This window comes from Sorex araneus, chromosome 9, assembly GCF_027595985.1.
Source record: "Sorex araneus isolate mSorAra2 chromosome 9, mSorAra2.pri, whole genome shotgun sequence".
Taxonomy (NCBI): Eukaryota; Metazoa; Chordata; class Mammalia; order Eulipotyphla; family Soricidae; genus Sorex; species Sorex araneus.
The window spans coordinates 42,291,375-42,316,900 of NC_073310.1; the positions used below are offsets into that span (position 1 = coordinate 42,291,375).

Consider the following 25,526-nt stretch of genomic DNA (forward strand, 5'->3'; position numbering starts at 1 on the left):
GCCAGTGGAAACACACTCAGCCCATGTGTGAGGCTCGGGGAGGACTCTACTCAGCACCTCTGGAGCTGAGGCAGCAGGTGGGGGTGGGGAGGGAGGGAGGGAGGTGGACACAGGTGTGCCGCGTTTCCATTAGTAGCTCACAGCTCCAAACTGCCTTCTGATTCAGTGACATTGCCTGGAGCAGAATCAAAGTCTGCAAGTGGGAAATTTAAATATTATAGGAGTTGGCTCTGCTCTGGAACGTTTTGTGTCTGGGAGACGCTTGTGCAGCTGGGAAGAGACTTGCACCAGAGGCTTAGAGGGGAATTTTAGCAGGGCTGGAGGGAGATTGGAGGCTCCGGAATGCTAACCTGGGTGCACTCTTCGTGAGGGTCAGAAAGAGGCTTAGACTCAGGACTGCAGCTTCGGTCTCTTACTCTTACTGGCCCCTCATCACCCAGATGCTGTACTGATGCACCCCAGGGAGGGAAGGAAGGAAGGAAGGAAGGAAGGAAGGAAGGAAGGAAGGAAGGAAGGAAGGAAGGAAGGAAGGAAGGAAGGAAGGAAGGAAGGAAGGAAGGAAGGAAGGAAGGAGGGAGGGAGGGAGGGAGGGAGGGAGGGAGAGAGGGAGGGAGGGAGGGAGGGAAGGAGGGAAGGAGGGAGGGAGAGAGGGAGGGAAGGAAGGAAGGAAGGAAGGAATGGAAGGAAGGAAGGAAGGAAGGAAGGAAGGAAGGAAGGAAGGAAGGAAGGAAGGAAGGAAGGAAGGAAGGAGGGAAGGAGGGAGGGAGGGAGGGAGAGAGGGAGGGAAGGAAGGAAGGAAGGAGGGAAGGAGGGAGGGAGGGAGGGAGGGAGAGAGGGAGGGTAGGAAGGAAGGAACTAAAATTCATCCCTCCACATCTCTGCTTCTTCGAACAATTTGGACCCACGATGAGCGTTCCTCAGCTCTGGGCTCCAGAGTCTCAGAGATGAATCTTTAGAATGAGTTTATTTCCTCCACGGATGCCATTTCTTGTATTAAGGAGATTTTTTGCTTTCTAGAGTCTTTTTTTTAACAGAGCTATTTTTGATGAAAATATAAATACCCACCACATGGCTGGGGAGGCAGCTGCGGGCTCTGGCTCCAAGCACGGCCCCTCCTCATTTCTCCAGACTCCCCCAATTCCCCTTAAACCCTCTAGGGCCTGAGGTCAGGGGTGACGGAAGCACGAATATAGGGGCAACTTGGGCTCCAGATGTATCCTGCAGACACTTGGATCCCCATTGTCCGCAAGCGATTGGGTTCCAGGAGTATCCACAGTGCTGGGTTCCAGTTATGCTGCTACCCCCTTCGTGAGACCTTTTGTCTCTCTTCTTGCCTGGGGCTTGAGGGGATCCACCTTCTCCCCCTGCTGATGGCCAGCTGACAGACCCTCTGCTGAGGGAGTTCTCTGTCCATCCCTAGCTTGACAGTGCACGTGTCAGAGCCTCAGTGGGAACCGGGGGGCCGGCCATAGGGTCATAATCAGGGGACAGTCCATCCAGCTCAGGAGCTACTTGTCAGCAGAGACACCTCTTCCCTTTTTCCTCGCCATACGGCTCTTTGTATGGAGTTGCCTGCAGAAACGTACCCTAGCTCAGTATCTACTGGTGACCACAGTGTTCTGAGGGACACACACTGCCAAAGTGAGCCACAGCCTGTCCCAGCCCTGGGACTGGCCCGCGCCCCTCCCACAAGCAGGAACTTCTGGGTCAGGGTGAGGGGAATTCTGGGGAGGCCTTTGTTTGTCACACGCCTTCTCTCTGGGGCTGAGGAGTTCAGGGGAGTCGCCCTGCGCACTCAACCATGCCCACTTCTTGCATTTGGCGGGGATGGCCTCTGAGCCCCCGAGGGTTCCCTTCCTGCACTTTTCTTCTCTTCAGGTCTAAGGGGATGCCCGGTTTGTCTCTCATGAAGCCCTCCCTCAGAGGCTGGACAACTCTGCAGAATGGATTCTCCAGCCTGGCACCAGAAGTATTTGGAAGGTGCACATGACCCAGAAACGCTGCTGGGGGGTCTGAGTCTGACAGTGGGAGAGCCTTGGGGCATCATGTTGCCCTGGACATTGAGTCTTGGTTTTAGCAGAGGCTCAAGGCTACTGTAGGCACAGATGCCTTGCCGGGGTCTTCAACTTAGAGTTCCACCACATGACCATCACCCCCTCTTTTCTTTTCTTTTCCTTTTTTTTTTTTTTTGCTTTTTGGGTCACACCCAGCGATGCACAGGGGTTACTCCTGGCTCATGCACTCAGGAATCACTCCCAGTGGTGCTCAGGGGAGCATATGGGATGCTGGGAATCGAATCCGGGTCAGCCTTGTGCAAGGTAGATGCTCTACCCGCTGTACTATTGCTCCAGCCCCATCATCACCCCCTCTTTCCTTTCTGTTTTTGTGTTGTTGGTTCCCACCTCCCCTCCCCTAGTAATACAGAGCACATTGTGTTGTTTTTAAATAAAGCTTCACACAAAGCTTTATTTAAAAAAAATAAAGCTTTATTTGTTTTTAAATAAAGCTTCTTTCATGATTACGATCTACTTTTGTGGTGGGGGGCAAAATTAAAGGCATAAAATCTGCAATGATTATGGAGTGAAATGCACTCCTTTGGGTGGGGGCAGCACCCAACTATTGAGTTTGTCTTTCAGAGACATAAGAGGACCGGGATGGCAAGTCTCCACAAGTCCTGAGACCATGATGGTGGGTCCCCAAGGGTCCTGGCTGTGGAAGGCCGTGGTCAGGGGTGGGTCTTCCTTTGAGGTGTGCGTAGTAGGCTTGACCCTGAAATATAGCATCCCACACTAAATGCCAGCTGCAGATGGCACCTGATTCTAGACTCCATCTGATGGACCCTTGGGTGTCTGGAGTCCAGTAAAGTGCTCTGAGAGTCGCCTGCTGGGGCTGCTGCCTCGGAGCCACCTGCCAATCGCTTAACCCTCCAACAGCCTTTCCACTGAATATTAATCAACTAATTCCATCTCGTTCGCTTCTGCCTGTCAAGTGCTTTTGAGTTCTGATGTGTTCATCTACCATATTGATTTCCCTTCGTCTACAGATTTGATGAACTCGCTAAGTCTTCATCTGATAGTTAAAGTATAAGATAGCTATACCATGGACCAGGTATTGCAATTTTCTTTCAAGGTAGCACCAGTTTGATGAGTCCCTTGGCTCATGAGGCAACTAGTGATGGATTCTCCCAAACTCTCTTACTCTCTTACCCAGCTTCCTGCTGGCCCAGGAGAATTGCTGGACATGTAGGACATGCAAGCTTCCCTCACTGTCCAGTCTGAAAATGAAGAGAAAGAAGCGTGGGGACAAGAGGGATAGTACAGTAGGTAGGGTGCTTGCCTTGCTCATGGCCAACCCAGCTTAATCCTTGGCTCACATATGGTCACCTCAGCCCTGCCAGGGGTGATCCCTGAGTGCAGAGCCAGAAACCCCTGAGTAGTGCTGGTGTGGCCCCAACACTGAGAGAGAGAGGGAGGGAGGGAGGGAGGGAGAGAGAGAGAGAGAGAGAGAGAGAGAGAGAGAGAGAGAGAGGCAAACAGAGACAGAAAGAGAGAAGGGAGTGAGTTTCTTTCATAAATGGATGCAGTGAAAACCCAGTCGTTTAGTATTCCCTGCAGCACAGGGCTCCAATGACTGGACAGTGGCCAAAGCTGTGGTCCTCTGGAGAGTAACTGCATGAACCTTCCAGGAGCGGGAAAAGTGGGGAAAGTGGTCCAGGAAAGGACCAGCCCTGGCCCGGGGAAGGAGCCTTGGATGCTTGGATGCTAGTCAACCAAGTAAATACACTGCTGGGAGGGGGAGTGATCAGCCAGACACAAATTGTCCCACTGTGAAAATAAGAGGACACGGGGACTTGAAAAGCCACCAGAAAGGTCACAGGAATGTTTATTACATAGAAAAGAGGGAATGGAGAAAAGTTTTTCAGAGCCATATTGTCAGGATTTTTAAAAAAAACACAAACTTGGAATGCCAAAAAGATGCCATGCCTGGTATTTATAATCGGAGCGCATATGTTTTATGTAAATATATACAGCGAGATATGTACATGGGTCTATAGTTGTATGTAATATTTCATACATGTACATAACTGCCACGGAGCGACGCAGGTTAAAGCTGGCAGAAGGCTTGGCATGGGACGCTGTGGGGACACGAGTCACAGAAGGGGGTCAGGGACTCCGCCCTGGGCCTCTGGGAAAGCTAAATACACATAGAGCTGGGCTCCAAGTGGGAAAGCTTGTGCCAAGGGAAGTCTAGAAACTTCCCTAGGTCTCATATTAGAAGTTCCTTCTGTTCTTGAAACCACGCAAGCTTCCGGTCGTTGGAAGAGGCTGGGACAAACCTGGGCTGAACTGGAACCTGGCAGGGGAGCAGGTGCTGGGGGTGGGGGTTCCTGGGGGTCTGGGTAGAAGTGAGCTAAGAAAGCCCTAGGCGGTCAGAGACTGGAGAACAGCAGCAATGTGCAGCCACTGTTGGCACACAGACGCCCCAGCAGCCAACGCCGGGCACCACTGCACGACACTACCCAAGGGCTCCGCAGCGACACACCGGCTGGCTGTCAAGTACATTGTTCAAAAAGACAAATGAATAGAACAATGGCCGGAGGTACCGAAGCCCGGACCCTAGCCATGGCGAGGGCCCCGAGTGTGCTGGTCACCCCCAGGCCCTCACTCACCTCCAGTTCCCTTCTCCCCTTGCTGCTTCCTATCCTGGGCCAAGTGAGAATGTTGGGCAGAAAAGAGCCTGTGCAGTCTGGGAGCCCCAGAGACCACACTGCCCTCCTCGGGCACCCCCCCACTGACCCTCCTGCAGGTGGCCAAGCACAGCTGGGCTGTGTGGGGTGAAGGTTGCTGACCCCCAAGGCATGGGAAGAAGTGACTCAAGTCCTGGACTGAGGAAACTGCATCCGGGACCCCAGCGGTGGGGTGGGGGTGGGGTGGGGTAGGTCAGAGGCCAAGAAGCGCCAACCAGAGCCCCTGCTGAAAGGGGTCAGTGCACAGACCCGCCCTCCCCGCAGCAGCCCCTGAAGGCCGATGCGTGTGTGTGCAGAGAGGGACTTGCAGGAGACAGGAGTGCCAGGCGCTGGGGCCCAGCAGGAAGGTGGAGCAGAGATCTGTCTGGGTTGTTTGTTACATTTTGGCAAATTCGCACAGAGAGGGAGAGGGCTTGGGGATGAAGATCCCACCTGAAACATAAATCAGAAAACACCCCTGTACTGAGGACTCGGGACACCAAGAATGGGACGCTGTCATTGACCTGGCACGCCTGTGACAGGGCTGCATGGGCTGGGGGCCGGGGTGGACGGGGAGGCGCAAGTAAAATTAGGCGGGGGGGGGGGGTGTTTCTTCTCGGGTAGGGAGTGAGTGGGGGACTCAGTGGGGGGCCCTGTGCAGGAGGGAGCAGTCTCCCCCACCTCTATGTCCTCTGATGGGAGGTGAGAAACACACCCCTCTGTCCTGGTGCCTCCTTCCCAGCTCCCGGGAGGTGTAACGAGGTGCGAGGCAGATGGTACCACTAACAGTCGGGAGTCTGGAACTCACCCCTAGGATTTGGGAGGGGTAGAGGGGTGGCTTTCAGAGGCCACTTCTTTACCTGTCACCAATGGGGCTCATCCTTTCTCCTAGGGACTTAGGGGGAGTCTGGACCTGAGCCGGTCCCTCTCTGACCTCAGGATCCGCCCCCCCCGCCCCCCTTCCCCGCAGACCCCCGGAGAATAGGCCCCTCCCCGTCTCTGCTAAGCTGCATCTCATCTGTGACAGTTGGGGGGGTCCTGGTTGTAGGTAGGACACAGCTGTGATCCAGGAAAATGGCTGATATGCTTCTCCCAGGCGACACCACAGTCCCGGGGTCACCCAATGCCTGCTGGGTGCTGGCTGAATGCTGGGGAGGGGAGAAGCCATGGCCTAAAGTCGCAGCCTCTGGGTGGGCTCCGGGCCCAGGGCTGGGAAAGCGCTCGTCTGCCTCAGTCCCTCTGTTGAAAACCCTCCAAACAAGCCAACCGGAAATACTAGCATCAGGAAAACAAGGTAAGCTGGAGAATTGGCTTTTTCAGTGCTCCCCTTCCCAGGCAACCCACCATGCAGGGCCTTTCTTCGCACCATCTCTATCCCCATGAAAACAGCCAGTGTCCTGGGCGGGAGGGCGGGGCGCCACTGCCTGGCTCAGGCTGCAGGAGGAGAAGCCGGGTCCAGGAGCCTCAGAAGACACTGATTATCCCACAGGGAGGGACACACTATGGTCAGCTCCGCCTTTGCCTTCCTGCTGGCCAGCGCCAGGCCTTAGCCCCTCTGCTCTACTGCTGCCTGCTGTGTTCGGGGTCTCTCCAGGGGACACCCGACTTGCTGGTTTGGCTTTTTGCACTTCCTTTTTGCTCAGGCTCTCACCCCAGCTTTGCATGAAGCCAAAGTTTGGCTGTGCCTGGGATGCAACTGGGATCAGAAGGACAAGGCCAAGGGGTCGCAGCCAGGGATTGGGGCTGGACCACTCAGCCAGCTGCAGCCACTAGGCTCTTAGCAGACCCCCTGGAGTCCCCACAAAACTGGGTGGGGGGGAGGCGCTGCCCAGGATGATGACCAAAGTGTGCCTGTAGCATCCTTCCTGCTCTTTCTGGGGGTCGCCCTATTAGTTCTGAATGGTCAGCCAAACAGAAGACCCCCTCTGAGCGCTATCTTCCTTCCCCTTCTGGAGCTGGGCTCTGACTTGCGGGGGGAGGGGGGCTGCATCTAATCTCTGGAAACCCCACACTCTAACATCCCTCTGGTGTGGGGACTCACTGGGGTCTGCCAGGGACCCCACGTCTGAGCCTGTCCTGGTGATCCAGGCCAATCAGGGGATCTGCAGCAGCAGCATCAGGGGCTAATTGCTTCAAGTCCTGTCTGTCATCCTTTTGTCCTTCCGGGACAGTCAGATGCTGGCGCCAAGCCAGAATCTCTGCTGGCCATGCCAGGCCTGGGCCTTTAGCCCAGTGGCTTCTGCCGGAGCTCAGGGACCACCCCCCAACCCCCACATAGGAGTTGCCCAAGCAGCAGAGTCCCCACAGCCCACCCCCACGGGGGTCTCTAGCCTTTCCATCTCAAGTCTGTCTTCAGCTCTCAAACTCAGAGCGAAGACTCTAAGATTCCTGCACTGTCCCACTCTGGCCCCAAGGGTCCCTGTTAGGTTCTGGAAGTACTTTGAAGGCCATGCAGCCCCTACGTACCTGTGATCCCTGTCCCCCAGCACCCACGGCCAGAGAAACCCAATCCCCAAAGCCCAGCAGAAACCCGACTGACCAGCAGTGTGGCCCGGGGTTCTCAGACACGCCCCTCTGTCCACCCCCAAAGAGCTGTTTGTCAGCTGAGCTTGTGAGACCAGATGGGGGGCTCTCAGCTGGCTGGTATCTACTTGGTAAACCGACCTGGATGCTCTCCCAGCCCGAGGCCCTGAGTGACACGGCTGTGGTGACACCCCGCCTCGGCACCCCTTCAGAGCCAGCTTGCCCGTGTGGCAGCCCTGGCACAACATGGTTCTTCTGGTGTCTTCTTCCACACACAATTCCCTGGCTGGGTAGGAAAAGGGCTTCCCCCCACCCCACCCCCATGCTCCTCCCCAGCTTTGGAGAAGGGGGGTGTAAGAAGAGAAACAGGGCGGGGGTTGTGCGGAGGGGAATTGTCCTTCCAAGCACACAAACCCCGAATTAAGCCATCCCACCCTGGGCACGCGTGGTGACACCTGTCACTCAGGAGACTCCCACCCGCGTCTGGATCGTGTCACTAAACATGCGCCATCTTTCTCCTCCACCCCCTCAGAGCCACCCCCAGCCCGAGCCAGGAAAAGAAGATCCCTTCTCTGGGGGGGCGTCGGGGGAGCATCCCCACCTGAGGCCTGTCAGGCAGTCAGACGAGCTCCCTGGAGCTGCTGGGGGCGCAGGGCTGGGGGAGGGAGGGCGGTGCCACCGGGTCCCCCCTGGAGCCTTCCCCTCAACTCTCAGCCCGGGGGGTGCAGTCTGCACACCCAGAAGGCTCCTAGACTCCCAACAAACCCCAATCTGCCCCACGCCTTGAAAATGCAGACGTTTCCTGACAAACAAATCTGCCGGGCCCAGGCCGGGACCTGGAAGAAAGGGGGTACCACTCCAGAAGGTCCCCATGTACAGCTGGGGTCCGGGGTCGGGGGACGCTGGGCTAGGGACAGAGAGTGGGGCCCCACCAAGTGGGAGGTCCCAGATGGGGGCAGCGGCTGCAGGGGATCCCTTCCCCGCAGGGGGTGGACACTGCCCCAGGGGTGAGGGTCAAGAATGGAAGCAGCGGTCCCCAAGCAGCTCAGGGTAGGCCATGGAGGCTGTCCAGCTGTGGGGGTCTCCAAGCACTTTGTCCAACTAGGAAGCACGGCTCCATCTCCAGTGCTGGCTGAATCCTGTGCAAGGCCCAGGTCTATCAGAAGGGCCCCGTGGAGAGTTCCGTGCCCAGGGCACTGAGGCCAGGGCGGTGGGAAAGCACTCAGGGGCCAGCTCCATGGGCCGGCTCTTCTGATGTCCAACGGACACGAACACAGGCGGTCACCTGTCACTGTCACTTTGCTTCTACTTCCCCCTAATTGCACAAGGACTTCAGCAGCCAGGTCAGCCTTTGCTGATTCCAGTCTCCACCAACACTGAGTGTGGCAGCAACCGTGTGTGTGGTGGCACCTGGCAGGCCCCTGGGCAGAGGGAAGAATGCCCTCAGGGGGGGGCAATGGTGGCAGCCTGCAGGAAGGATCTTCTCACGCAGATGTGTTCTGTCAGTCCAAGACCCCAGCACCTCTCCCCTGCAGTTTGCTCCCGTGACTTGTGTGGCAGTTACACATGATAGTTGCCTAGTGCCGTTGGCTTCACCGTCTACACATTTCACTGCTTCAGCCAGGGTGTTGGAAAATACCTGGCCGATGTCTCCTATTTTTGCATTCACTGATTCCAAACTCAGAGATCCACTGATCCCCATGTCTGAGCAAAGAACGGGGGAGCAGAATCATGCCAAGTATCATGTGAAGAGTTACCAGGTCTCTCGGGGTGCAGGGAAAGGGGGGTTCTTCACATTGGTTCAGTGCTTCTGGTGATCCACATTGGTGGCGACCCAGCCCCCTTCCTGGGAAACAAAGTTGAAAACGCCCACACAAGCCCAGAGGTTTCAGGGGTGAGGGGCTGGGGGCTTCTTGAGAGAAGGCGCAGGGAGGGAACACCAGGGGACACTGATGGGGGGTCCGGCCCCAGAGCTGAGGGCCCAGCAGGCTTTTCCTCACCAATTGGGGTATGTCCTCCTGTCCCCTGCCCCAGTGCTGAGCCCAAGAGGCCACTCTGAGGGGACTGAGCACCCAGAGACTGTCTGCCCCAGCCCTGTCCTACGTGAGCCTCTGCTGACTGAATTGGCCCAGTACTGCCCAGATGGCCACTCCCATGTGCCCATGCCAGGTGGGGGCAACACAAGGTAGCGTGCAACCCCCAGCCTGGGGCAGCATCCCCCTCACCACCCACCCCATCTCCAGATACTCTGTGAGCCTTCTCTGTAGAACTTTCTGGAGCCAGGAGGGGCTGGCAGCCCTCAAAGCCAGCTTAGATCCACAGGCTTCTTCAAAAGAAATCATGTGTTGGTGCATCCCCCTTGGCACTCTGAACTCAGGAAACGGCAGAAGAGAACATGGAAAAGTCCTGGGGCCTGCAGCAGCCTGATGCAACCCTCACGGGTGCCCCCAGACTCGGCAGCTCCCACGGGCTCACAGCTGCTGTGGGATGCCTTGCTCCTTGTACCCTGTGAGAGAGACAGAGAGATGGTCAGGTAGCTGCCTCTGGACTGGGGAGGAAAGTGGGAGGGGGGGCAGACCGAAATTATATTTCTGCTGATCTTATTCACGCAAAGGCATAAATGACTATCGTAGAGCTCAATTTTAACCCAATAATCTTGCCCCTTTACTGGGAATCAAAGGATGAATGGAAAAGTGTGGAGGGTTTGGCAAGATTGTGTGAGAGACGGGGGCTGGAAGGTTACCAACGTGCACCGAGTCTATAGCTCTGGAAGCACTGCACAGTGCCCCACCACCCCGGCCTGGCACGACATGCCCAGTCAGAGCCTTGAGAGAAGGTTCCATACAGGTGTTATCAGCACTGGACACCTGGCACGTGTGGATGGAGAGGAGAAAGGAAGGTAGGGGAAGATGATGGCATGCAGGGAGCAAAGCCATACACATGCAGAATCGGCCGGCATCAGTGGCACGGGTGTCAAGCCTCTACACTGCTGATAATGATGAGACCACTGAGAAAATTTGGCTACTGTGATATTACAGAAGTGATGATTTGTTTAGGAATGAGGAGGCATCATCATGTAAAGAAAAAACAACAGGGTCTGGAGAGATATTCCAGGGAGTTCGGTGTTCGAACCTGCATGTAGCTCATCCCAGCAGGCCCCTGGTGGTTCCCAGCTCTGAGGACCTGAGCAGCACTACATCCCCAGACCCAAGAATCCACCTGCCAGCCTGGTTGGCTAAGAATAACCCAGAGAAGCCCCTGGATCCCCCTGAACACACTTGGGAAACCCCAGCCACAAACTGATAAAATCTAAGAGAAAAAAATAATCACCTACTGCAATATTTAGGGATGAAATGAAGAACGTGGACCTTGCTAAGCAGTTTTGCCCTAGGAGTGCCCTAAAGAAGTAACACTGTATTTAATTGGATTTTTTTTCTTCCCTAAAGTTCCTGTTGGTGAAGGGAACTTTGGCATCAGAGACTGTTATTATGCCACAGTCCAGTGCAGGGAAGACATAGAGGTGGAAGAAATGGAGCACAGAGTGCTGGGAGCAGCCCCTCCCCCCCTACACCCCGCGCCCCCCCCCCCGCCACTGGAGCTGGCATGATGCAGGCCGACCGCCAGTCTGCGGTGAGGGTGGGCCTCCAATTTTCACTCTGCTTTCGACATTTTCCAGAAGAAAAAGTTATAAAGAAAAGCATGCTGACTGACTAGGAGAGCGGGGAGCCTGTACCCCGAAACAGACTCACCTTGAGAAACTTGGCAGCGATACCAGGAAAGGTGAGCGTGAGGAAGAGAAGACAAAAAGAAAGCGTGAGAACAGCGAGGCGGAGGGGGCTGCGAAATATAAAGAGGGAGCAGAGGGTGGGGCCCGGTGCTCAGGTGGAGAGTACCCAGGGTCCACTGCGGCAGGGCGGGGTCCCTGATGGCCTCCTTTCTGGGGAGTCATGCCAGAAACTCTTCTAAGTGTGTGCTGCCCACAGTCTCAGCATAACCACAATGCCCTGCCCCGCCCCCCTCACTTCCTTCCCTGCCAGCCCGTGTTGGCCTAGAGGTGTCGGGTGAGACAGAGCAGGCAGGGCTGCCACACGATGGGGAAACACTGAGGTGACCCGCTGGTCCCAGTCCAGCTCTGCCTGAGCCCTGCAGTTGACCTTCACGGAGACAGGATCCACGTCTATCAAACCTAATGTCCTCGAGAAAGACGCCAGCCCAGGGGACAGCAAACAGGATGGATCTGGCAGACATCCAGCCTCCAGGACTGGTTATTCACACCAAGTCCCGTGCTGAGAATAAGCAGAGCCCAAAGTGTCGTGATTAATTAGCATTGTCTTCGTGGGTCCCCGAGGTGAGGACGGCCCTCCCGTGACAGGAGCAGATGCCATGTCCTGTGTGGGAGATCCCCGAGGCCCCACCGCCTGCCACTGTGAGGGAGAGGACGCAGTGAATGCAGGCAGGGGCCCTTATGGGAGGTGGGGAAGATTTTTCAGGCTTGCTGGCAACAGCTGGAACCTTCCAGTTCCAACCTGCAACCAGACTGGGTGCTGCAGACCCTAATTCCAGCGTTCCCCACCCCCAAGCATCAGTGGTACCCCTAGGGAACCCTGAGGCTTCTGCATGTGTCAAGGTTGAGGCACCCCTCTCTCCAAAAGGAAGTGTGACCCAAGAGCTAGCACAGCAGCTGCCTGATGCCACATTTGGTCCCCTGATCCCCATCAAAAGTGATCCCTGAGCACAGGAGCAAGCCCTGGGCACTGTCAATGTACCTTCTGCTCCAAAACAAAGCAAAAAGAGGGGGTCCTTGCACACTCCCATGGGTGGGGCTCCACCAAGGATGTCTCCTGCTTTGGGGCTCCCCCCTGATGCCCTCTTCATGGGCAGGCCCTGCCTACCAGCCCCTCCTCATGAGAACTCAAGCCCCTCCCGGGAGCAGCCCCTCCAGCAGCCACTGGCCAACCCAGGCAGCTCTACCCGTTTCTCTCCCAGCCCCTACTTACTCCCCAGAGTCGCTTGGTTTGTTCATACTCCGCTGCCCTGGCCTCTGACCCCTTCCTCCAGACTTCCACTGCTGGAGAAGCTGCTTCTGACAGTTCCCTCTGCTGGATCTCTTTCTCAGACCTGACAGCTCAACTGGCCACTCCCCTGCAGCCTTGCCTGGCCCTGCCATCTATGTGCACCCTGGACCCTGAAACTGCAGAAGATCCTGAAATCAATCAGCGACAGAACCTTCTAGGACATTCTAGAGTTTTATGAATTCTGAACTTCTTTCCTCCTGCCTCTACTGTCCTTACCTGGCACCACTCATCTCTGGCCCAAACAACCACTGCTGAGAGGTTGTGTGGGTTATTGGAGGTCTTGAGAGTAAGGGACGTGGACAGAAGGACCGAGAGCCCAAGAGGTCTGATCCCTGTAGGTGAGGAACTTGGCCTAAAGCGGAAGGTCAGTGGGAAGGGACCAGGGACGTCAGTCAGGGCATAGCTGCCTGAACTTAGTAGCATCTATCTTAGGATCTTGCCTCATTAAACAAATTAAATTGTCTTTGGTAAACTTGATCAGGTAATGTGAAGTCCTTTTATGAAACAGTTCTATGTTTAAGTCAATTTGTGTCAAATGATTGCCACCTCAACACATTTTGAATCACTCTGTAGGAAGAACAAAGGGCCTCTCGAGAAGCGGGATGGGGGTGGGGAACATGTGGTTCCATGGGAGAAACTTGTTTTACAGGGATGAGGCCAGACCCTCGCACCAACCTCAGCTCCACACACAATTTTAAATGAAAAACAAGCATTGATGCCCCACCCCACCCCGCCTCACCCCCGGTGACCTTGGGTGTTCAGCTCAACAAACTGAAGAGCCCAGAAAAAACTGAAAAATTCTTAGAAATATTAAAAATCTGAACTGACTAATTAGTAGTAAAGCGATTCAACTGATAAACAGAAATCACCCAACAGGCGCAGTAATCAAAAGTCACCTAAGAGAGTAGATAGGGAGTTTGCCCAGATTGACCCAAATCACCAAGTTTGTGGTGTTCAATTCGTGGCATCCCACAGGACCCCCAAGCCCTGCCAGAAATAAGCCCTGAGTATCACCTGTTGAGTGTGTCCAAAAATAACCCCAAAGAAACAAAAAAAAATCACCTAACAAAGAAAAACCTAGGACCAGTCTTCACTAATGAATTTTACCTAAAACATAAAGAAACTATGAAAAAAATGGAAGACCAATCTATGGTAGCCGAAAAGACAGTACAGAAGTTAAGGGGCATGCTTTGCGTGTGGCTGACCCCAATCTGGTCCTCGGCACCACCTGGTCACCTCAAGTGTCACCCTATGTCACACTGGGGGTTACCTGCAGACCCCAAATACTGCTGGTGGCCCAGGTAATCCTCAGCCCCGAAGTCTCGGGTCCAGCATTGAACCATCAGTCAGGCTGGCTGAGAATTTCTGGGAAGAGCTCACAGGTCTCCTGAGCACCACTGAGGGTCCCCTCCCTGCCCCACACCCTCTCTATGGACTGGAGAACTTTTTAAAATATATCTGGTACTTATAATAATATAATATAATGTTTCATAATACCTACACATTATAAGATACTTCCTACCCATTTTCCATAATTACCACACCATATTTGATGGAGTTCAGACAGTAGGCAACAAATCATAGAGAGCAATATATATGTATATGTATAATATATATGTATATGTACATATATATGTATGTATATATGTGTATATATATACATATACATATATATGTATATATATGTATATATATATATACCTCTCGGAGAGCCCAGAAAGCTACTAAGAGTATCCCACCCGCATGGGAAGAACCTGGCAAGCTATCCATGGTGTATTCGATATGCCAAAAACAGAAATGATAGGTCTCATTCCCCTGACCCTGAAAGAGCCTCCAATCATTGGGAAAGAAGAGTAAGGAGAGGCTGCTAAAATCTCAGGGGTGGGAGGAATAGAGATGTTACTGATGCCCGCTCGAGTAAATCGATGAACAACAGGATGACAGTGACAGTGACATATATCTGGTACAATGGTTATATCCAAAATATATAAAGAACTCATACAAGTCAATAAAAGCACAAATACACACACAAAATTTTGTAATGGCCAAAGAACCTTACTGCATACTTCTCCAAAGACATATTAAAGACAATTGATGCATTTTTGCTTTGATTTTCTTTTTGAGCCATGCCCAGTGGTGTTCAGGGCTGACTCCTGGCTCTGTGCTCAATCACTTGTGGCAGTACTCAGCGGACCATTACGGGTGTGGGGAATCAAACCCAGGTTGGCTGCATGCAAGGCCCTACCCACTGTTCTATAGTTCTGACCCGACAATGAATACAATTCTTGAAATGTTTAGAATCACCAGTTATTAGGCAACTTCAAATCAAAGTCACAGTGACATTTCACCCCCACCTCTTGGAATGGCCAGCTCAAAGGCACAAGAGGAAACAAGGGTTTCTCTCTTATTTTCCCTCAAGGAAAGGTTGGGGGAGAAGGACACGTTGGGCACCATTAGTAGGCATGTGAATTGGAGCGGCCATTGTGGAAAACAGGATGGAGGAGCCTCAAAAGTTTAAAAATAGGGCTGCCACAGGATCCAGCCTTTCCGCTTCTGGGAGTATATCCAAAGTAAAGGCAAACACAAACTTCATTTAGTTTGGGGGCCACACCCAGCAGTGCTCAGGATTTACTTCTGGATCTGAGTTAGGGATCACTCAGGGACCATCTGGGAGTCCAGGGATCGAACCCAGGTAGGCCGCATGCAAGGGCATTGACCTACCCATTATACTATTGCTTTGATCCCAGAAAATACTAACTTTTAAAAAGATATCTGCACCTATCAAGTTCATAGCAGCTCAATTCACAACAGCCAAGCCTTGGGAGCAACCTCAATGCCTTGCATTGGATGAAGGAATAAAGAAGTTGTGACATACAGTGAAGCAGGAACACAGAAGCAAGACCCATTCAGGAGCTGGGAAAAGGCGAATAGGTTGTAAATCACAAAGTTGCAACAAGAACAGAGGAAGAGAGCAGGTTTGATGAGGTTGCTGTAACAGTCCAAGGAACAATTAGTAAATGTCTGTATGGAACTTATACATGTATTAATTGTATTAATCACTGATTGCATCATTGTTTATGTTAAATGAAAAATGATCCTCCCTGCCAGAAACAATGTAGCCTATACCTAGCATTTTAAACCTCTTCATGACCTGTATACAACACTTGCTCCATCTTTATGGCAATCACCAAGTAGAGTCCACGTGCATAAATAAAGTGGGGTTTCCCTCTGTCTCTGGTCAGATTTCTGTATACACACACACACACACACACACTTAAGTGTACACACATACACAAACACAATGGAACACCATTCAGTCACTTAGAAGTGAGGAAATTGAGATGACAGGAAAGGACCTTGAGGGCATTATGCTAGGAAAATGAATCAGAGACAAACACTCTCTGATCTCACTTATAAGTAGAATTGAATAGCAATGGGAAAAGTCAAAGGAAAAAAGAACTCACACTCGTGGCTAACAAAAGAGGTTGGGAAGAAGGTGGTGAATAGGTACAGGTCCCCAGGCATGGGCCCAGTAAGTACCTTGATGTGAGGCACATACCCCTGGGAGTGGGCCCAGGAAGCAATGGGGCAGGGGTCCTGTGTGGGGACTCTGCTAAGACCCTGTGTGGGACCTAAGGGGAGGTCACGAGAGCAGCACCTTGGAGCTCTCAGCAAAAGCATCTTTTTATTGTTTAAAATTTTTATTGTATCGGGGCCGGAGCAATAGCACAGCGGGTAGGGCGTTTGCCTTGCACGCGGCCGACCTGGGTTCAATCCCCAGCATCCCATATGGTCCTCCAAGCACTGCCAGGAGCAATTCCTGAGTGCAAAGCCAGGAGTAACCCCTGAGCATCACTGGGCGTGACCCAAAAAAAGCAAAAAAAAATTTTTTTATTGTATCTGTCTGAGAAGACGGATGTCAGCTGAACCCACTGTGGTAATAATTTAACAAAAAAAGTGTAAACCACCCCCAGGCTGTCTGCCTTAAATTTCTATGTTGACACATGTCATTGTAACATGGTGAAGGGGGAGATTCTGTTGTTCTTTCTCTCATAAACACAGTTGGAGGGTTTCAGGTGGGCAAATACTCAAAAGGCCGATCCCTTCTTTCTGGAAGCTTCCTGGTGGAGACGGGGAGCTGAGCTGATTGGGGGTGCACACCCTTGCTCTCCAGTACGGTCAGCTGGCCACTCTCTTTGACCAAGGTGATGCTGTCCGCTATGTGGCAGCTGAGTAGGGTTCCCTTCCTCTCTCACACCTGCATCTGGCTATGGCCTCTGCCTGTCTGCATGCACATGTCAGGAGAAGATCCCCTAAACCAGGCAGACACACTCTCGCCAGGACCCCGATGAGCCCTGAGCAGAAGGGCAGCCCCGTGGCTCTCTGTGCCCAGCCCCCAGCTCCCAGCATCCCATTGACCCTGTCATTGCCCCTCCCAACCCTCCTCCAGTCCTGCTCCACCAGCCCCACACAGTGGTGGTTACTCACTGGCCAGGATGACCATGTCCATGCCCCAGAAGATGCTCATGATCCAGCCCACCATGACGATGGCCGTGAGGATCTGGATGAGGGCCGCGGCAATGTTCAACCAGAAGACGCAGCACACGTGCCTGTCGGGAAGGTCGGTGCGGGCCCCGCACAGCACGGTGAAGGCCGAGATGAAGGTCCCTGGGAGAGGCCAGCGGGGACAGTCATGTGAGCACACAGGGAGACATTTGCAAGCTTGCTCGACGCTAGTCCAGTGGCCGGCTCTCTGCAGTCCCACCCAGCACCTTCCGTCCCACCTCTTCCTGTCCATGTCCTGGCGAGGCCCGTTTACCACCCTGGACGAGACAGGCGTGAGGCTGCCAAGTGCCCAGGACGGTATGAGAACTTTAGGGAACATGGATGACATGGGGCAAGTGGTGAAGGAGTGAGGACAATCAATGAGGGTGATGCTCGGGTTTGAGAGATGCGTGCTGAAAGTAGACTATAGACCAAACACGATGGCCACTCACTACCTCTATTGCAAACCACAACACCCAAAAGGAGAGAGAGAACAAAAGGGAATGCCCTGCCACAGAGGTAGGGTGGGATTGGGGGATGAGGTGAAGTTGGGGGGAGGGATACTGGGACTATTAGTGGTGGAGAATGGGCACTGGTGGAGGGATGGGTACTTGATCAGTGTATGACTGAAATGGCAAGAACAAAAGTTTGTAAGTCTGTAACTGTACTTCACGGAGATTCACTAATTAAAAAAAAAATGTGGGTGAAAAGGGAACCAATCTCTGTGACAGAGTTCAGAGGCAAGTGCACATACTGCTAGGGTGGCAAAGAAGTCACCCACTGACCTAAATCGAGGATGTGATCAACCAGAACACACACTGGTGCCTGGAAGTGGGGGCAGGAAGGAACTAGACCCCCAAATTGCTTCAGAATGGAGACACTGCAGGCTGGGGCAGATGTCCTAGACCCTGTCCTGGGAGGGACATGTCCCTCATGCACCCCAGCCCTGCAATGGGAGGGGCAGGAAGCCTGAGATTTATTTTGCAGCCATGAGGCACTGAGGAATGTGGTGGCTGGGAAGCTTCCCAGAGCCCTGCAGATAACATCACTCTGTTCACCGACGTTCTCCTGGAGCCTGGTCTGTAACCAGAAGCCACAGTGCCTCGCATCAACCCCGTGTGGCAACTGGTCCCCAAGCAGCATCCACTTCCTCATGCTACTGTGAGAGGGAACTCAGGCTTCGTAGCTCGAAGCAACATCAGTATAAGGTGTTTGGGGTCAGCAGTCTGACCCAGATCCTGCCAGTCCTGCCCGGAGGCAGAGGACATTTGGTCTCCTCTGTGTCCCAGCCTCTGGAGACTGCCTGCTGTCCCCATCAGTGTCAAAACCTGTGGCCAATCATCTTCTCTCCCGCCTACCCCCTGCTTCCTTCCCTTCCTCTCTCCGACTTTGCTCTCAACCTTCCTCTGCAATCCTTTGCAAGTTCACTTGTCGACCAGTACAACCCAGACAATCCCCTCCTGGTGGATCTTTAAGCCCATCTGCAGATCCTTTTCTCGTGTAAGTCACAGGCCTTCGGGAGCATAGCATGGATGTCTTAGAGGGGGCGTTCTTCTGTCCATCTCATGCTAGGCAGGAATTTCTGAAGCCATCACATTCAGGGCCTCTCGACCCTGCAGAAATGCCCTTCCCGGGCAAGCTGACTCCTCCAAAGAGCAAATGACTTGTGAGTGTAAAGTAAAATGACCCAGAGCCCACATCCAAACCCTCTCCTCTATGGGGCTCTCACACTCTAACCACCCAGGGACAGGGCCCAGACAACCGGCACAGCTGCGCACACGAGAATTGTTCAAACTTGCTCTAACCTGCCCCCACAGCCCTGCTCCTTCCCACACTAAATACTAGGGATGAGGTTCAGAGGTCAGGTGCATAATTTTGCAGGGGTAGGGGCTTTGAGGGGTTTGGGGTCCTAAGCCAATGCTCAGGAGGTCTGAGAGTTCACCAGTGACTCTCAGCCAACCAGGTATTCATTTCAGCATGACAGTCTGAAGATGTAATTCTACTTGGTCCCTGCGATGTCAGGGTCACCAAGGCCACCCCAGCAGTGCTGAAGACCTCAAGGGCCACACTGGCAGTATTTGGGGGCCTCCAGGCTTTCACCTGGTGATGCTCATGGATACGCCAGCTATGTCCCCTAAGCACTGTCCTATCAAGCTCCTGGTTCCAAAAGGGCACATTTTGCACACAGGAGACCTAGGTTGGATCCCCAATACTACAAAAGCGAGCAAATAAATACAGAGAGGTAAAGACCCGTGTTTCTCACTTGCCCTCTGCCTCTGACTGCCGGTGGTGCTTCTGGGCCTGGCGTGCCTCTCCTCTAGGGAGCTGCCAGGTACAAACAGTCTGCAATGTTTGTACCTGGCAAGATGTTTGCTCATCAGAATCACCAGACTTTGATAATAATGAAACCTACATCTTTAAACAGACACACATACACAGACTCAAGGATTAAGTATCTTATCTGGGTCACTGTTATGGGTTACCCTAAACCCACTAGTGTCTGAGACCCAAGTGCTACAGCACTTACACACAGTCCTTAGAGGGTCAAAAGCACAGGGACAGGAAATCAAATGCTGCCTGCAGCTTGGGAGAGCGAGGGACAGGGAGTCACTGTTTAAGGAAGCTCCCTCTCAGTTTTGCAGGAGAAAGTATTCTGCTTATGGAGCGGGGATAATGGTTGCACCAAAGTACAAAGGTACTTAATGCGGCTGAGCTCAAAAGCAGTGAGGATGGGGCCATACAGAGGTTAAGGCACTGCTCTTACACACAGCTGATCCTAGTTCAATCCCCAACACGGCATCTGGTCCCTGAACACTAATCTCTGAGTTCAGAGCTAAAAGTATGCCCTGAGCAGTGCCACATATAGCCCTCAAATAACATCAAAAGCAAGGGCTAGGATGGTAAGTTTTATGTGATGTATATTTTCCCACTATAAAGAACGTTGAAAACAGCACTGTAGCACTGTTGTTCTGTTGTTCATCAGTTTGCTTGAGCAGGCACCACTAACATCTCCATTGTGAGACTTGTTGTGGGTAGCTTGCCAGGCTCTGCCGTGCAGGTGAGATACTCTTGGTAGCTTGCCGGGCTCTCGAGAGGGATGGAGGAATTGAACCCAGGATGACTGTGTGCAAGGCAAATGCCCTACCCGCTGTGCTATCATTCCAGTCCAGTCCATTGAGAATAGATGGAAAGAAAATCCCTCTTCACTAACTTTCAGACTATCTTGTGAGCACTCCATCCAACCTGCTCCACCAGTGTGGCCAGAGGCAGGTGTTGAGGCACGTAGCACCCTCCCCTGTGGCCTACAGTGTCCTGGCTCAGTGGGACCTTTCTGAGACCCCAGGGCTGCACCTCACTCTTTCTGCTGAGAAAACCAGAATTTCTTTTTATTAAACTCAACCACAAAAAATTTACTACTTTTAAAGGACTGATTATCATTCATTAAATGTCTCAGTCAAAAATGCATATGTTAAAAATAAATTGGGCAGGGAGGTATACCTGGTAGTGTTCAAGGAAACTTGCAGTACTGGGAATTCACCCTGGGGCTCCCACATGCAAAGCATACACTCCAGCCCTTATTGTTAGCACCAGAATCACCATCTATAAAAACTTCTAGGGACCAGAGAGATAGTACAGGGATAAGGCACTTGCCTTGCATGCAACCAGCCCGGGTTCCATCCCAGCATCCCACATGGCCCTCCAAGCCCTGTCAGGAGTGATCCATGAGCACTGAGCAAGGAGTAACCCCTAAGCACAGCTGTGTGACCCCCAAACAAACAAAACAAAAGTTGCAGCATAGGGAAACTCTATCACTTAGCTCGGTCGTAGAGCCAGAAAGTTATCTGGTTCCTGGTTTTAAATTGCTGGTCTTTGAACCTTTGTCAGTCCAAATTATATGAAGGTTAAAAATCACTAGTCTTAGGACCAAGGAAATAGAACTGATGGTGGAGCACATGCCTAGCATAGGTAAGGCCCTGGGTTCTGTCCTTGGCACTGCAGGGCTCACTGAGCACTGACACGTACAGCCCTGGCAGCCTCCCATAGTTGCTCTGAGTGTGGCCCTGGTAACTCCCAGCACCACCAGGCCAGAGCAACAAACCACTGGGCCATACAGCCTAGGGGACCAAGCCTGGGGGACCCTATTCAGAGGGAAAAACAACATCTCATCAGAATAGCCAACTATATTGGAGACCAACAGCCCTCACCATGCATCTACCTGCTTCTTCGGAGACAGGTCAAACCCAGGGTTCTGCAGCATGCAGCACTCTAGAAGGACACACAGTGAAAGAGAAGTGCATCTGCAAGGAGGGAACTGACTCACCCTGTATTCGAAACAAAAACAACCTTCGCACTGATGGGCAGTGGGGAACTTCCAGTCCCTGTCCTCTTACCTTCCTTGCTGTCTATCTGATCACTGTAGGCTGAAGGCTCCCAAACTTACTGAGCCTACTGTCCCCTTTTCAGAAGAAAATAACGGTAACCCTCAGCACCCCTGGAAACCAGTGCTACGGCCCAGGACCTGATGCTGCTAGGGTGCTGCAGTGATGGGGACCACCAGGGCCAGGCTCAGGGTGCTCAGGACCATGCAGTTCTGAGGATCAAATCCTAGTTTGATGCGGCAACCTGTATACTCCTTCCCTACCTCACTCTGCCCATTTTTTGCAGGAGAGGTGGTTGGGGTACACCTAGCTGGGCTCAGGACTTACTCCTGACTCTGTACTCAGGGGCCACTCCTGGCAGGGCTCAAAAGATCAAATGGAGTGCTGGGGATTGATCTCTGATCAGCCACGTACAAGACAAGCACCTTACCCACCTAAATCTACCTTTAAGTGAACAAATAGAAAGCGCCCCCCAACTGCACCCAAGGTTAAACCCCATGTTCCAGCACCCCCCCACCCCAAGTGGAGGCAGGATCAGCAGATAGGAAGCACAGTTCTAAGATGTGGGTAGAATTATAAGCACTTTCCATGAACAATGCCTAGTATAATATGTGCATACATTACCTGCCAGGGCATGGATTTGCACAAATTAATTGCATTAATTTACTTAATCATTGTCACTTAGCATGAATAATTTCACTAATGAGAAAACCTTGGTCCCTTTGGCCATACAAGGGAGAATACGCCGAGGAAGGCAAGAACTGAGTGGAGTTATAACATAAGATCGTTCATTTTAATGTATTCAGCAGGAAATTGTAAAAATGACTTTAACACATTTTCATGTGCAGAGGTGTTAATTATTTTAAATGAGTCCTACTCGCCAAGGAACAAGCCCTCCCCCTCTCCTGCAATACGCAGGTTTGGATCTCTGGTGCTGAGTGCCAACCACACGCCCACACTGGGTCTTGGGAATGCAGAGTTCAGACTGGGGTGCGGGAGCAGGGGCGTGGCCCAGGAGCCCACACTGAGTGGGGACACGGAGTCACAAAAGGATCAGGATAAAGGATCAGTGATGAATTCTGTTGGATTGTCTCAGGAAGACGGTGACAGGGGTAGGGCTAAAGGGCGTGGGGGAGGGGTCTGGAAAGCTGAGGGGAAACCAAGAAGGGCAGGAGGGCAGGGGAAGAATATTCTAGAGACAACCCAGAAGTGCAGAGCCTGGCTGGAGAAGGAGCTAGGCTCGTGTACCCAGGGCAGCAGGGGAAAATGAGGTTGTTTCAGACTTTGATTTATGTCATCAGTGAAGCCAGGGACGCAACTCAGCAACCAAGTACATACCTCACATGCATAAGGCCCTGGGCTCAATCCCAGTCCTGCTACACGTGAATAAATAAATAAATAAATAAATAAATAAATAAATAAATAAATAAATAAATAAATAAATAAATAAATAAATAAATGGACAAGGGTTTGGCTAGAGGGAACCCAGAGGGCCTTGCCATAGAATCCAGCTTTTAGGCAACACAAGCCACTGGGAAAGATGAGCTCTTGGGGGTGTTTAGAGCCCAGGCTATGCCCCAAGAAGCTAGAGCAAAAATGATGAGGCAAAAGGCTGGGAGGAGAAGTGTCCAGGTGGGAGGAAAGTAGGCCATGGGGAAAATGGTGAGGAAGAGGCTGTGAGGATGGGGTGACTGCATGGGATGGACCTGGGTTTCTGGGATCCAGCCCCTTGATAAGATAAGGAGGGTTGGGAGAGGATGTTGGAGAGAGAGACTCAGTGCCTTGCATGCAAGAGACCCAGGGTTCAATCCCCGGCACCTCATGGTCCCAGAAGCACTGTGGGAGGAACCCCTGGGCATCAGTCCAGGAGCAGTCTAGGGCATAACTGGGATGTGGCCCAAACACTCCCCCAAAACAGTCTGTGAAGCTGCAAAAATTTCTTGAATCCCTGTTCTTGCCTGAGACATCTGGGGCACTCTCAGAGGGGGTGGGCCAGCACCCACCCAAACAAAGCCCCGCCAGCAGCTCACTCCCACTCCCAGCACCATTCCAAAGTTACTGCCATGCCTCTGGCTGGATTCCATCACCTCGGGACTGAGCCTCACAGAAATTAACCTGCTGAAAACTCAGTACACAGGTCCCTGTGACTGAAATCTCCAGGCCTTCTTGGAGTCAGAATGGGTTACACACCCCACCTCCCTGGACTTCTGGAAGCCCCGGTAGTCATGCTCACACCCCAAAGTTGCCGCCCAGTAAAAAATTTAACTCCAATTGGGCCTCCCAGTTGAAAATTGTGGATTTCTGGGATCACATGACCTTGAATACAGCCATATGGCATCTCCAAACGCTATAACACTGACAATCCAGTAGTAGCGCACAAAATTGGATGGGATGTAATGTGGAAGCCAACCAATCTTGACTACCAGGAGCATTAATACAGAAGGCTTAACTTGAAACAACATTCTAGTAATCCTTCAGACAAGGACTTAATCCCTCCGACATGGTGAGATACAATAATTTTCACTAATTTTCTTCCAAGGAAAATTTTTTTTAATTATTCCCATTAGCTATTTATTGGTAACAAGCACTGCAGCACTGTAGCACTGTTGTGCCATTGTTCATTGATTTGCTCAAGCAGGCACCAGTAACGTCTCTATTATGAGACTTGTTGTTACTGTTTTTGGCATATGGAATATGCCACAAGCAGCTTGCCAGGCTCTGCCGTGCGAGTGGGATACTCTCAGTAGCTTACCAGGCTCTCCGAGAGGGACAGAGGAATTGAACCTGGGTCAGCTGCGTACAAGGCACATGCCATACCCACTGTGCTATCACTCCAGTCTGGTAACAAGTAATATAAAATAAATTATTGTGGATCTGTGGCAGGCTTGAAGGATAGTCGGGAAAATTGGAGACAATGGTGAAGGGTAGGTGATAGTGGTGATGGGATTGGTGTTGGAATATTGAGTGCCTGTAACAAACCATCATAACAACTTGGTAAGGCACAATACTAAAAAGTGTATGGGGGAGGGTGGAGGTGGTCTGTGAATAGTCCTCAATGTTCCAAGCAGCACCAGAGAACCTAATGATGCCATGCCCATCGCAATACCAGCTTCAATGTATCTGCCTGGAAGCACTGTCTCAGAGATATAGCTAGGAATTCTCTCCCGCAGCAAGTATCTCCGAGAATACCCCATCCACCTTGATCACTTAGAGACAGGCAAGAAAGTTAAGTTATTCCATCTTAAGTTTTCTCAAGCATAGTTTTATGGAAGAAAATTAATGGAAGGTGGACAGGTGGGTCACCTATGTCCTCGAACCCACCCTCAGTCACAGTTGCTACCCCCACCTGGGTACATTCCTCTCTCTCCTGACCCCAGGCAGACTGGACTACTCAGATGTACCCCCTTTAGATCGACCTGGACTCCCAGTCCAGTCGCTCCCTCCTTAGCTCGTTGACCAGACTGTGTGGCTGTGGGGACCAGTGGTGCCAGTTGAGCCCTGGGTGCCAGGCCTCACAAGGGACTGGAGAGGGACAGGGAAGACCTCACAGGTGGAGGCAAGCCCTTGGGTTCCACAGCCACTGTAAAGGGCACCTCTTGGATTTCCCATCTGAAAAAAAAAGCTCCATAAAATACAAGCAGGAGGACAAGGGGCCCTCCTGGCTCCCCCACAAACACCCCAAATAAATTTGCTATCTTTTTTAGGACAGAAAATGAGGCCAGGTCCCCCTCTTTTGCTCAGATTGTCTCCACCGTGACAGCAAGTTGGCTCTCCTGCTGGAGGCGAGTGACTGAAGCCTGTCATTAATTTTAATGGCACTGGGTATTATTACATGTGTCGCCAGGGGTTCATTAGCAGGGTCCTCTGCGCTCCAGCTCCCCTCCTGGGCTCCTAGTTTGGCTCTGTGAGGGCGGACAGTGGGGGGCTGGGGGCTGGGGGACAGGTCTGGGTCTCTGGCCAGGAGGGCACGAGGATGCCAGAAAGTCTCACCAGGATATTGATTCCATCTAATCACACGGAATCTCAGTTCCTTGGCTCTGTGTCCTGAGGCAGGTGTGTGGCTTCAGTGCCAGAGGGTAGACAGGGACGGGAAGGTGGGTGTGTTGTGACCAGGGCAGAGGAGCATAGGATGTTGTGGAGATCCTCAAAAGCCATGATGTGTCTCCACCCCCTCGCCCCCCACCACCTCCCCGCAGACGAGGACGGTGTCAAGGGCACCATGGGTGGAAAGATGGGCCAGGGCAACGCAACCACATTTGTCAGAGGTGACAAGAGGAT

The 25,526-nt window shown here is 52.4% G+C and overlaps 1 protein-coding gene across 1 annotated transcript in view; it reads right to left on the reverse strand.

Annotated features, from left to right (window-relative positions):
* Positions 1–3,857: 3,857 nt before the first annotated feature.
* Positions 3,858–25,526, reverse strand: part of STUM (stum, mechanosensory transduction mediator homolog) — a 61,551-nt gene continuing 39,882 nt past the window's right edge. The window contains exons 2-3 of the mRNA XM_055146798.1: positions 16,813–16,992; positions 3,858–9,755 (exon numbers count right to left, since the gene is read on the reverse strand). Coding sequence (XP_055002773.1) covers positions 9,721–9,755; positions 16,813–16,992 — 215 coding nt within the window. The 3' untranslated portion in view covers positions 3,858–9,720. The remainder of the gene's footprint in view (positions 9,756–16,812; positions 16,993–25,526) is intronic.